The 14,548-nt window shown below is 42.4% G+C and overlaps 1 protein-coding gene across 5 annotated transcripts in view; it reads right to left on the bottom strand.

Moving 5' to 3' along the window:
- The window catches only part of PDE10A (phosphodiesterase 10A), a 601,549-nt gene that overhangs the window by 305,598 nt on the left and 281,403 nt on the right, over positions 1 to 14,548 (bottom strand). For 2 of the 5 annotated variants that reach the window (XM_050949037.1, XM_050949038.1), the window contains exon 1: positions 1,830 to 2,646. The exons of 1 other annotated variant lie outside the window; for it this stretch is intronic. In XM_050949037.1, coding sequence (XP_050804994.1) covers positions 1,830 to 2,646 — 817 coding nt within the window. Of the gene's footprint in view, positions 1 to 1,138; positions 1,180 to 1,829; positions 2,647 to 14,548 lie in introns of those variants that run through there. 2 more of the 5 variants (XM_050949041.1, XM_050949042.1) reach the window with 2 other exon arrangements.

The raw sequence follows: 14,548 nt of genomic DNA, 5'->3' as shown, positions 1-14,548 counted from the left end.
TCTAATCAAAGTGAACCTGTGACATCAAAAATAACTATGATTCAACAATTTTTAAAAAAATAATGCAGTAACTGGGTGTCAAAACCAGCCCCAAAGCGTTTTCACACTAGTACAGTTACAATACCATTGGGGTGGTGGGGGTTGATGCAACTCAAGTTCAGTGGAGAAAGTTCACTACAGTTTCACAAATACCTGCACTTGGGTGAAATGAATTTCTCCTAAGACAGAACCAGAGATGCTGGAACAATTTGTATAGTGGGGGCGCTAACAGCGATTGAAACACACTGTAAACCACTTCAAGTCATGGGGTGCCGCAGCAGCCCCAGGTCCAGCGCCTCGGCACAGAAAGGCCCGATCCAGGCGCCTGGTCAGAAAATGGCTAGTTCATGCGGCCCACTAAATAGAACAGGGAGAGGTCCCAGAAAACAGCCCCGTCTGTCCGCCCTTCCTTCTGTGTGTGCAAACCTTTCCCTCTGTGTGCAACGGCCCCGCGTCCAGAGCGCGACTCCCACCGCCTTTCCCAGCCGGGAAGGGTGGCGGGGCGACGCGAAGCGCAGCACGGCCGCGGCGGGGGTGGGGGGCAGGCCGGGGGTCGCTCGCAGGGAGGCTGGCACACGGGCGCGGAGGGAGAGCCTGGCGCTGGGTTATGAATGGAGCGGTCCTGCAACGCCAAGCCTCGCTCCCTTCACCACCTCGCGGATTTGGCAGCTCGGCGCTGGCTGCCAGCGGCTCCCACCCGCCCTGTGCTCCATTCCCCGGCACCCGCCCTCCTCTCAAAGCTGCCCCCTGTCCACGCTACCCCTAATCGCCCCCCCCCCGCGATAACCTGCCCCACCCCTGCCGCCGGCCCTCCAAACCACCCCGCCACCTTGTGCCTTCCATGGAGCACCGAGGAACCCCCGCTCCCCCGGACAACCGGCGAGCCTGCCCCGGGCCCCGACTGAGCAGAGCAGGGAGGAGGACGCTGGATGTATGGGTCCCACTGCCACCTCTTGGCACTTTTGTAACTGAGCCCACCGACACCTGCTGGGGGGGGTGATCGTTCGCTTGGGGGTGGAAGCTATTAGATGTAAGAAAGTCCCTTGTGACTGTCCAGCCCCATAGATTCCAGCCTCCCGCCACTCGAGCACCTCCTCACCCCAGCGGTATCCCGCAGCACGTGTTTCTGCCGTGGCTGTTGTTATCCCGGCGGCACTGAAAGCTACCGCCAGGAGGAGAGGGCACTGGATGCTGAAGAGCGAGCAAACACACACCCATCTCCTTGTGTCAGAGCTGCCCGGAGCGTGGGGGTTTTGTTCGTCTTCTTCCAAACATCCATCCCACCCTTCCTGGTCCCGCTTCCATATTCTCTGCTGCTGCTTTCCCGCCCCGCACCTTGAGAGAGCAGAAGCTTGCTGATTTTACGACTTAGGCAAGTTCCGAGCCCAGAAAAGGTGAAAGTCTCCGATCCTCCCCCATGGTACCCATAGTATGAATGGCCAAACAAGCATGCACCAAGCCAAACACTGATTTCTCTACCCGCCCCCAGCGAGCACTACAACTGATTCCGAAATAATGCTCGAGAGAGAAATTCCGAACACATCAGAGCCTCCCCCAAAATAAAACTCAATCCACCCACCACCTCCTTCCGCCATGCACGCCCTCCTCCATGCAGCTTTACGCACCCTGCTCTGTGCATCCACAGCCACCCCATCCTCCCCACGCGGAGAATAAAAGGCCTCCCCCTTCGCGAAGCTCGCCCCAACCCCCCGTCCGTGCACCCAGCCCTCCCTTCATCCTCCCCGCGCAGGCACGCAGCCAGCCCCTGCCCTAAGTGCTCGGCCACCTACTTGTGCCCAGGAAACAGTCTGTAAACCTCCTAAAGCAGCTTGTAGAAGAAGATCCATCTTCCATGTCTGGCCTTAGCAGCAGGGGAGACGAGAAGGAGAGGAAGGAGCCTCTATGCCGCTGCCTAGGGGTCCTGCTCCTGCCGGGGCCGTCTCCTCGGATCCCGTCGCCGCGGGCGGCTGCTGCTGCAGCACCCAGGAAATTGTAGGACCACAGGCGAGAGGCAGCTGGGGCGAGGAGGAGCCGCGGCTGGTGCTGCCGGGGTCCGGCGGCTGGAGAAGGGAGCAGCAAGCCCTGGATGGAGGAAGAGAAGAACAGCCTGCTCCTGCTGCTGCTCCTGCTGCTGCTGAGATGGACGATCAAGGGAGCTGCTGCTGCTGCTTCTCCTCCTCCAACATCTCCTCCTCCTGCCGCCGCCACTGCCGCCTCTCCTCCTCCCCCCCTTCCTTGGAGACTTGCGAGCGCAGAGGCAGCAGAGGGGGGGAGGCGAGGAGGCGGCGGCGAGGAGCGAAGGGAAGAGGGAGCAGGGGCGGGGAAGGGGGGGACTGGAGGAGCCCAGAGAGCAGCGGCGGCTCTGGGGACGATGCCCGAGGAGGAGGAGGCGGCGGCGGCGGTCCCAGCGGCGCGGCGGCGGCAGCTGCTTGGAAGCAGGGCAGAGAGGGAGCTGCAGGCAGCCGAGCCGATTCCCGGAGGAGGAGCCCCGGCGCTGCCTCCGTTGCTCTGACCATAGGAGCGGACAGTGCCGGAGCCGGGCTTTCCCCCGGCTGCAGCCAGCGGGGTCTGGGGGCGGGCTGAGAGCAGCCTCTCGGGGTTGGACATCGCCCGGCCGGCCCGCCCGCCCCTCGGCGGCGCTGGGAGGCAGGACGCTTGCCGGAGACGCGGAGCGGCGGGCAGAGGAGAGGCGCTGCGGGCGAGGTGCTCTCCCTGCCCCCCAGCAGATCCCCCGGGAAACAGCTTCGCCCCCTGCCACTGGCGTCACATCTGCACCCCCCTCTTTAGGTCGGAGGGGCCACGGCGCTGCTGCTGGTCGCGAAGTGGCTCCGCTCCGAGTCCCCCCTTAGCGTCCCCTCGCCGGCACGCGCTCGCCTCGCGATTCAAAGCAGCTGGAGCGTCTTCCCCGCCATACGAACATTTCCGTGTGTGTGTCTGCGGGGGAGGCGGGGAGCATCGCCGCCGCACTCCCTCAGCCCCGGCCCCCGCCGCCAGACACCGCCCACTGGCGGAGCTAGCGCTTCCTCGGCTGCCTGCGCGCCTCTCCCTGCCAGCCGCCCGCACGGCAGCCACAGCAAACGCTCTAGCTACGGGGCGGGGGACGCTCGGGCTTTGGGGTTTTCTTTGTTTCCTAACCGGTCCCATACCCGAGCTGGTTCCAGCCTCGGCGATCAAAGAGGCTGATGTGAGCAGACGCGATGAGTATGTGCTAGAGCACTGCTGGGAGCATAGTCCAGTCTTAGCTAAGCACCACCCACCCCTTCTCTCAATTTATACATATCGAGAGAGAGAGGGACTTAACGATGTGCAGAACACCTCTCCTCCTCCCATTTACTATTTTGTCTGACGCTCCAAGTTTCTCTTACGCTCATACAGCCCGAAAAATAGTTCGCATGTTTAAATTCCCTCATAAAACTCCCTGTTCCCAGCCCCACGAAGAACTAAATCCTGATCTCCCCGGGGGAGTGGTGCAAATCTGAAGTAAATGCATTAAATTCGCTAGAGTTACTCCAGATTTACATGGAGCGTAACTGACACCAGACTCTGGGGAAAGATATGCATGGAGGAGTAGCATATTAAAGTTTGCGGTTGAGTTTAGGGCATATACATACACACTCAGATTGGTAAAATGAATTATAAGATTGCATAGCTTTCTTAAAACAAACAGAAACAACACAGCCACCACAAAAAGAAACCCAACCTCTGCTTGAAATTATGCATCATTAATCGGAAACCCCAGGGTAAACGCCATGGTGGCTTTCCAGGCTCTCTCATTTAGCAGTGCATGGACCTGTCAACACCGCACAGTTTAGGACCCACAAAGAAATGACAGGTAGTAAAGCGGGATGTTTGGAAAATAAACCTCAGTTGGTCAGCGTGTCAGACAAAACAATACCTAATAATGGGGGGCTGTGGTGGGAAGCAATGCCCCGAGCACATCCTCCGGAGAGGTTTGACACGGGGGGGGTTGAGGAGCTCCCCAATAAGGCTACACAAGCCGGCTTTCGTTCTCACTTTAAATCCTTTTTCAGCACCACGTAGAAAAGGAAACGATATGGGAGTTTTAAATATGCCCTTCACCCTCAAAAGGGAGGGGGGCGTCATTGCAGTTACAATAAGATGCGACCAAGCATAAACAGTACCACGAGCAGAGTTACAACAGGATGTAAGAACGGCTCCGTGTAGTAGTAACGGCCATCCCACATTTTAATAGCCTAATAATACCCCTCCCCCTCCGTGGAAAAATTTCTTTCTCTCTCTCTCTCTAAGGTGCATGTTTAAAAACAAACTACAAAGTCGAGGTGTTTGATATTTTCTTAAGTAGAAATCAACTGCGTGCGTGTCTGCCTTTGGTTAAGCTAGCCCTCTTATTTGAACATCCTCTTCTAGAGGGATGCTGTCATTTTTGTTTCTAAATCGTAGTGAAAATTCATTAGCTAACGGAAATCAGTCTCATCAGGAATTATACCACCATTAGAAAGTCCCCGTGAAAGAAAATATAGCCACCGACTTGCTTATTAAAGAGTTACGTTTACATTACGATGGCAGTTCTTTCAGGGAGAAAAAACTAGTCCTCGCTTGTCTGAGAAACGATTTTTTTCCCCAGACATCCAGCGGTGTAAAATCCACGAACAAGCTAGTCTACTGTTCCTTTCTTATTCTGACAGTTAAGTGCCCGGTGCTGGGGGCCTTTCCTTGCATCTGCAGTTGTTCTGGGGGGCGATTTGCAGCAGCCTCCACAGAAACAGTCGGATCCTATATTTGGTTAAAAGGTATCAGCTAAGAAATTTAGTATTAATAATAGTAGCATCTAAAGTGCTGTTCTCCAAACCTTTAGCTCTTCCTCCAAAATAGAAAAAAAAAAGTCCTATTACAATTGTATCAAATTCAGAACACAAAATATTTTGCCTTGGGGAGCACACACTTTTGTTATACTATCCCAAACTTAAATGAGAGCTTCAAGAGTCTAACAGAAGCATTTAATGTAAACTTCCCTCCTTTACTAGATTCAGGCTCATCTTCAGTTATTATTTACTCTCTTTCCCTATTTGCCAGTTTTAGCATATAGAGCAAGCTACAGACAGTTCTCTCTTCTTTTTCAAAACCCGTAGGAAAGGTCTTTTTTAAAAAACCCTCATTCTAGCAATGTTGTTAAGTTCTTTTAGAGCTACTATTGGAAGAACAAACCAAACTCTTTAATTAAAGATTATTCGAATTTACATTCCTACCTTCCTGCATAAAATAAACCACCATAAACTGAGTTAACAAAGGTCAAGGTCTAATTTGAACTCACAAAAGCAAAGGAATTATTCTTTACTTACCCTTTTGTGCTCAGATATTGGAATAGGTATGGTATTTCTGTGGACAAATTTCCTTTGTTTTGATTTTTCGATAATGTAAAATAAGGGGAATCTGTTTATTTATATGTATATAGACCTATGGAGGCTCTTTCAGAGACCTGTTGAGTTTTGCACATTATTCTTATATTTAACACAGTATACTATAAAATCAGATCAACACTAGTATGTGCATAATGGATCAGAATTACAGAACATGTTTCTCTATTTTGCATGCTCTTTTTGAATTGGTACCATAACACTCTCTCTTATTTGTATATTATGGATTTATAACACTAATCCATAAAAAGCATGAATTCAAAGTATTTGTATGAGTATTAGCACTTATCTGTATTACATGTATATAGTATTATAAATACATAAACTATTGCATATCTATCATACGTACGTATTGATAACTTATGTGTTACATGCATTCTTTATATATGTGACTGCACATTTTAAAAAGCTCTTGGTCTACATAATACAATAACTAATTTGCAAATATTCATTTTAAAATATATTTTTGTCAGACAAAAAAACTGCTGTAACTAGTAATATTCTATTTTCTTTTAGGTACACCTTTATCTCTAGATGGACCAAAACATTTAATTGCCAGGTTTCATTCCTGAGTTAATTGTTATGGCTAATTTATTTATAAACCCCCTGAACACAGGGGTTTATATTAAGAATCCTGACAATGTTCACAAGTGCAGTTGAGAAAGAGAACTACATATAATCTTTCTATTTTAACTCAAAATATTTATCCTTCTTCCCAAAGTAGCTACTTATTTTTCCACTCACAAATACTTACATTAAAGTAAGATTTTGTTTTTCATTGTAATACAATTATTTTTACGTATTACTTCAGGTACAGTTTTAAAAAGGCTAGGATGACTACTATTTCAGTTTGAAGATCAAAGCCCTAATGTATCATCACCATTAATCCTGAAAATTATCAAATGAGATGATATTTCTCTCAAGATCATACAGCCTTCCTAGTGAAATGCTTTTGTCAGTTATATGAATGCTTTGTAGCTATGGAAAATAATCCACACAGTTTGCAAAAGTACAAGATGTCAAAACAGATTATAGAACTAATTTAAAAAACCAACAGAAACAGAAGTGGGAAGGTTTTGGTAAAGTTGATTTCATACATATATAACCTATTTTTACCTAAAAATGCTGAATTGAAATACAGAAAAACAAAACCAGTCGATTTGCTTTCATGACTCATACTTTCCATTTCATACTGTTTGTCTTTTTGTCAAAAAAGCTTAACAACTGTAATTTCACATATCTATTGAAGTTGGACAGAAAGTAAATACTTTTGTTTGCTTGCATGTGAATATGTTATTTCTTGTGAATGCAATCAGGATTCCTAGAGATTTATAAAAGAATACAATTCCTTTACAAAAGATTTAGTTTACAGAAAGAAGAGATTAGTGAATGGTGTTTTAATGTTGCAACCTATTTTTAAATGCAAATATTTTGCTGACATAAATTTGTAAGCTCTTCAGGGCAAGGACCTTGTCTTTATCTCTGTCTGTAAACCGCCTAGTACAACCACATACATTAATGAGCAGTCAACTGCTAGGCAAATATCTGTAGTTACTGTTACAAAATATTTAATAAAATATCTTACATAGAAAAAAAGACTGTTAAATTAGAGTAAAAAAAACTGTCAACAAGGAAAATCACCAACAAAAATTAAAGATACCACTCCATCCAAAATTCAGCTTTACTGTGTTTAGGTATTGCAGTCAGTATGAGATTAAATTAGTTACTGAATCTCTACATTTTCAGTGCATGTTTTCACAAACCCTGCTAGACTCTGAAAATCTGTTAAGTCCCTGTATTGTTGCTTATCCAAAACTATAGCTAATTGAACAGTATTAATCAAACCAAAACATTGCCATAGTTTGGCTTTTTATATTGTTATACATACACACCCCACAAATCATTCATACTCCATTGAGCATGTATTCTGTATTTGTAAGAAATCACCAAATACTCCAGACAAATAGTTTTCTGGCCAAGAGTTATTTATAAACTGTTCACTTCATTTATATATTATTCATTAACTATTTGTTATTCATGGATGATTGGTCCCATAATATTGTTTCTGCTTCCTGACTACATGACTGCATTATTAGAACAAATATAAAATTTAATTTTCATTATTCTCTAAGATATACATTTGGAACGTTTCTTGATTTGAGAACATTTTCATGAATGCCTGGTGATTATCTGAATATTATGAATAAACAGGAATAAAATCAACAGAAATTTGTATTTGTTTATTCACATATCTGTTTGTGAATTCATTTTTTCATTATTTGACCAGCTCTATTCAAAACCCAGTATAATACAACTTCTAGTGTCACTGTGGAATGATAGGGCTGTTACAACAATAGTGCACAATCCTACATGCTTTGTATCTCATAGAAACTCCCATTGACTTCAACACCACTTTTGAGTGTGAAAAGAATGCAGAATCAGGCCTTAATCTAAGAAATCAAACCAACTTTTCTTGTGCAAAAATAAATAAAAGTTAAAACGATCCTCTCCACCCAGCTGATTCAGATGTGTGCGTCCCTCAGAGCAAATGATGCCAATGCAATATGGTCAAAATATATTCTAGGTGGTATTTGCGTTTGCAATTACAAATGTTCATTCTGATCCTGTAAGAGCTCCCCATACAGAACTCCCATCAAAGTCATCAGGAGTTCTGTATTCAGTGCACTTACATCATTAGACATGTTATGAAAAGCAGTTCATGTGTCTATCTAGAAGCTACTTTACAACAACGTTTTGGTTTTGGTTTTGTTTGTTTTTTTAAAAAACAATTAGAGTTAACCAACAAACTCCCAAAACTTGCCTAATTCGACCTGAAACTGTGACCTTTCAGAAAGACAGCAAAGTAGGCTGTCTGATGTGTCCCCCCCATTCTCTGTTCTTCTGCCCACTCGAGGAAACCCTGGTCTACTCCCTTGAAAGAATAAGGAAAAATAGCCAGAGAAAGGGGAATGCAAATTTAGCAAAATCTAAGGGTAAAGTCATCCAGGATTCAAGATTCAGCAGATGAGAGAGATGATTTCTGCATGGGTTAGAGAGGAGCCACAGCTGTGAAATGTAACCTGCCGGAAAAGTGGAGCTGTAACCAGAAAGGGGAAGGAGAGTGAGGGGATGCAGGGAGGAGGAAGAGGCAAAATGATAAAGACAGATAAGACTTTGTCCTAGCACTGAGTAAATACCACCTTTAAAAAAATCCCTTATGTAAAAGTCCTTTGTAATTCAATAAAAATGACAGCCTTTTTATAGTTTCTGCTAAATTATCTTACAGAATGTAATAATTATATCTCAGCCACCAAATTCCATAGAATGATTAAAAACACTTTCTATATTTTTGAATAATCTATATAGAATACTTTTGGTTTAACCCCTATTACATTCTATAGTACACTCTCATGAGGGATTACTCAAAGATTTATAAATAAAAAGCATGAATTCACTACAAGGGTATACATCAGTCATTTTACTTGATTTCCGTACTCAGTTGAGCTCATTCTTGTTCCCAAGATCATTGACTAAAAGAGGAAGTGTTCCGAATACTTACACAAATATGTATTTACACAACTATTCGTGTTGCTGGCCATTTTGAAGGCTCTTCATGAGTCTGGGAGTCATCTAATCCAAGAGCGGAAACAATATGGTTTGATTTATGTGACCAGAATGATTCACAAGGTGCAAATAAGGAAGTACAAATACCCAAAGCAACACTTGCGGCAAATAATTTGTGCGCATCCCATAGTCTGCAATATATTCACATAAAAACTATTCATTGAATAATTCAAAATAATGAACACATTCTTAAAAATCACAGATCACTGGCAAATAGAAAACAGGGGCTAAAGTAAAGGAATATATTGCTCATTATGAGTAGGTCCCCCAGTTCTGCTCATCTCACTCTGCAATATGGCAGCTGACAGAATATGTAGCCAAAGCTACCAATAGATACAAAATATTTAAAACTTTCACAGGAGTCTGTTCAGTAGCAGTTATTCTTTAATGTTAATGATATATTCATTTTCACAGATATTTGTTATAGTTGGTTGTAAAATATGTCCCCCCTCTCCTTACAGAACATTTTAATTTGGGAGCGGAGGACTGAAAAAACAAAAAGTATTCAGTTTTTGTTTTTGGTTTTTTTTTAAGCAGACAATTTGTGCAGAATAAATACATACATACAGTAAAAAAACAACAACCCAATCTTCCATCAAAAAACATTTTAACAGAAAAGTTTTGATTTAGTACTGCAGACTTTGTCTTAAAAACACCATAAATTTTATGTTTAAAAACAGGAAAAGGCTGGTACCAATGCACAAATTTAATTCTGAGTCTGATTTTCTTTTTAGTAATGGGCTTGGATTTGTTCACTCTAAAAAGATCACGTAAACCTAAGAAGCCAAAGAAAATCTAAATTTTGTGGCTTCTCCCACTTCGTCTGTCACCATGAAATACACACGTCAGATATTGCAGGGTTTTTAGGTGTTTTTTGTTTGTTGGGGGGGGGGTTGGAGGGGGAAGGGGAGAGAGAGTTTGTTTTTTTTAATTTTAATGGTCAGAATAAAGGACATAAAAATCACCAGTGAAGGACTGACACCTTCTAACAAATGGAACCTTAGATATTACTATTATTATTTATTAACTTAGAGTTTTCTGGCAGCGAAAGGCTTTACAGGGTGGTCAGTACTATTTCTCCCTCCCCTCATTTTAAAGATGGGGAAACTGAAGCACAGAGGTGCCATGACTTATACAAATTCCTCCAGTGGGCCAGTGGCAGAACTATGAATAGAATGCAGATCTCCTTAGTCTTAGTCTAGTGCTCTGTTCACTAGGCCAGCCACCAGCTTTAACGGTAACATTTTGAACATACCTTGTTATTTGTATAAAAGGAGTTCCACAAACAATGAGAGCTCTTTGAGGCAGGGCCATCTTTTTTGTTTGTTTGTAGAACATATGGCACAATTAGGTCCTATGACCAGAACTCAGAGGTGCTCTTGCAATACAAATTATAAACAATAACTACAAACAGCAGCAGCAGGCAATGTAGACAGCAGAATCAGGAAACTGATGCTAACAAAACAGCCATTTTTGTTATGCAAATAAAAATAAAAACCAGGCTACCAGTATTTTTGTAATCCTATTTTTCAACTATAATATGCAAACAATTTATAAAAGTCTAATGATTACAATTATGTATCTGCTAAGTGACAAGAAATATTGACATGTTATTTCAGTTCAGTAATTAATCAGCACACCAACACTAGGTTGTGTGAGAGTTAGCATCCCTCTATACAGAACATACCTAAAAAAATACAAAAAAGCAAGGAAATGAAAAGGTAAGGCATCTAACAGGACCTATCTTTTACTTCTCCACCCAGTGACACACATCTGACTATTACACAACCACTATATCCCACAGACAACCCACCACAACCTCAACCCTGCCCCAATGGGCATACCAACCTTCCAGTGCCCTCTTTCCTAAACTCACCATCCACCATGAACATCCAGACTTTCCCTACTACCTGTTCTGCACAGTTTTGGAAAATTGCACTTGTGGTTAGGAAATTCTTTTCCAGACCTTACAAAGTTACCTATCTGTATAAATTTAGGTTTACTTCATACTACCTTAAATGTACAGCCAGTTTCTCACTGATGTTGGTGGGAGATTTGCACAAAGATCTAGGCTGGAATATGGCCTTTATGTGGGAACTTACATAAGATGTTATAATTCTGTATTTGTTCAATGCCTTCTTGCCCCATTCAGTGTCACCAAGGAGCAAATAAGCTCATCTTCAGCATCACTATTATTTCTTTGTTTCCCTCTCTCATCTGTCTCTCTTTCGTTCTTCTCACTGTATTTTCCTCCCTTGCAGCAACTCACAATTCCCCCCTTTTTGGGTTTCATTCCCACTCCATTTGGGAAAATGATCAGCAATGAAACAGTTATTGTTGACATGTGAAATGCAAACATTAGGCTTTTGAGTCAACATCCCATTTACACAAATAGGCAACAGGGGCCTTGTAAAGCCTTTGTTTCAGGCTGCCTATGTACATTTACACACTGAGGAAGATGTGCTGCATCAGTTTACATTTAGAAGTTTGTCTTTGCAACTCTGAGGGCTAGAATGCTTTTTTTTAAAGGAAAGTTTGAAGGCAAATGCATCACAAATATGTCAAGTGGGCCATCAGATGACACCACTGTTGTATAGAATACATATTAAATATATATACACAGGCACACAGGGCAGGATTTGACACTTTACGGGCCCTTAGGCAGAACATCTTCAGCTCCCTCCTCCAGCACCTCCCACAAACAAACTCTTAGTATACTGTAAAAAATGGCAGCAAAGTTTGGAGAGATTAGATAGAAATATCGAGATCCTGCAGTTATTTGTAGTATACTACTAGTTTAATTATAATAAAGTACTTATTTTTGAAGCAATTTCTCTTGAACCTTCACAGTAAGATACAGAAAAGAAAGCCTGCACAGTTCAGCATAGTCCACTGGACTCAATCTCTAAAGTGTCCTCAGTGCAAAACCAATTTTTACAGAGAGACTATGCCAGGATGAAATCCTGCAACTAAAAAATTGTGGGTTTCATATCCATGATCAGATGAGTGCCATACGGCTGCTAGCCACGGAAAATAGTCAAATCCACAAACTGACATAAGGTTCTTGACAACCCCTTGAATTTCTGATTTCCAGGGAGCAGTAAAACTATAGCAATGAAGCAGTTTCAATACCCTGGTCACATCAGATGATCCCTATATCTGATCTGGCTAGTACACACACAAGTGTCATTGTCTAGCATTACCTTTTTTTGGTAAAGACAGATTGACACTCAGACTAAACAGATTAGGGCAGAAGCAATTTTGGGTTTTTATTTGTGAAAAAAGGATTAATTTGTGAGACCACAAAACCTCATAGTGAACCCAAAGATGTGTGTGGAAGTGTTTCACAAGTTATTCTAACCTAACTCGTGGCTTAACCGGATGTGACTTCACTAAAGAAAATCTAGGGGTGTTTATTAGAAAAGCCAGATACTTGCTGCCAGTAGCTTTTGCAGCCTGTCAGTCTCCTGTCCGGAGCATCATGGCCTAACGCAATATGGAATCAGAGTTCAAAGACCATCTCTCACCTACAAAAATGACGAAGAGTTGATTCTCTACCTTCAGAGGTGGTTACATCTGTTGCTGTTTATAGACTCTCTAGAACTCCAGAGAAAGAGTGACAGATTACTCCTTTAAACAGTTTCTCAGACAAGACTTTAAAAAGTGGAACCATGAAAACGTTTAAATAGGACAAAAATAAGCACATATTTGAAATGAAGCAGATTAGGTAGGTGGAAAGTTGAGGTGAGTAAAAGCTTTAGGAACAGATCATTTGTTGTACCAGGTAAGACCACTGTTACATTAAATCTGCAGTCTCATCTCTGGCAGCTTTTAATGGCAGACAAAGGCCATATGCAGTTTCAGGTTATTGCACTTATTTTATTTATTTATAGGTATTTCTAAGACACTTGTGATTGTAGTACCTCAGTGCTTTACAAATATTCATGAATTTGACCTCTTAATACCCCTGCAAAGTACATATTAATTACACAAAGAAAAACAGAGGCTAAAATGACTTTCCCAACATCATGCAGGAAGTCTGTGGCAGAGACGGAGGAAAAAATTGGCACCCTGGTTCCCAGCTCGGCATTTTACTTACAAAGCCACCTTAATACCCTTCCTCTCTTTCCTTCAATGGAGAAGAATTAGCAATTCCTTCCTGATTCCTGTGGTGATCAGCTTACAGCCGAAAGCACGAGTGTGTGTTATCCTCATGTTAACTGCAAATTGCATTATTCATCATAGAACTATCTCGATCTTTTTAAAATTCAGCTACAGTGTTTGATTATGGCCTCCCACAGGAGCAAACTGTAGAGACTTTCATGGCACAGTGTACATAGGGGTAGAAAACTGAAGCACCTGGGGCCCAACAGCCTTTCAGTTTTTAGGGAAACCTTGAGTAATTCCATTAATATCCACTTTTAAGAAAGGGAATTTAATATTAAAGTGTGGACCTTTGTTTGACGTTTCCATACAGATTTTCTTAATGCTTATTAGGGCTGTTGATTAATCACAGTAAACTCATGCGACTAACTCAAAAAAATTGATCACAGTTAATCAGTTTTAATCGCACTGTTAAACAATAGAATACCAATAGAAATGTATTAAATATTTTGGATGTTTTTCTACATTTTCATATATATTGTATTCTGTTGTAATTGAAATCAAAGTATATATTATTTTTATTATAAATATTTGCACTGTAAAAATGATAAAGAAATAGTATTTTTCAATTCACCTCATACAAGTACTGAAGTGTAATCTCTTTATTGTGGAAGTGCAACTTATAAATGTAGATTTTTTTGTTACATATCTGCACTCAAACACAAAATAATGTAAAACTTCAGAGCCTACAAGTCCACTCAGTCCTACTTCTTGGTCAGCCAATTGATAAGAAACAAGTTTGTTTACATTTACAGGAGATAATGCTGCTCTCTTTTTATTTACAATGTCACCAGAAAGTGAACAGGTATTTGCATGGCACTTCTGTAGCCGGTATTGCAAGGCATTTATGTGCCAGATATGCTAAATATCTGTATGCCCCTTCATGCTTCCGCCACCATTGCAGAGGTGAGAATGCTCATTAAAAAAATAATGCATTAATAAAATTTGTGACTGAACTTCTTGGGGGAGAATTGGATGTCTCCTGCTCTGTTTTACCTGCATTCTGCCATATATTTCATGTTATAACAGTCTTGGATGACTACCCAGCACACATTCATTTTAAGAACACTTCCATTGCAGATTTGACAAAATGCAAAGAAGGTACCAACGTGAGATTTCTAAAGATGGCTACAGCACTTGAACCCAAGGTTTAAGAATCTGAAGTACCTTCCAAAATCTGAAAAGGACGAGGTGTGGAGCAATGCTTCCAGAAATCTTAAAAGAGCAACACTCTGATGTGGAAACTACAGAACCTGAACCACCAAAAAAGAAAATCAACTTTCTGCTGGTGGCATCTGAACATGCACTGGTCCGCACTGCTTTGG

The sequence above is a fragment of the Gopherus flavomarginatus genome, chromosome 4 (assembly GCF_025201925.1).
Source record: "Gopherus flavomarginatus isolate rGopFla2 chromosome 4, rGopFla2.mat.asm, whole genome shotgun sequence".
NCBI lineage: Eukaryota > Metazoa > Chordata > Testudines > Testudinidae > Gopherus > Gopherus flavomarginatus.
Note: the sequence above shows the minus strand (reverse complement) of the source record. Positions and strands in the feature narration are given on the sequence as shown.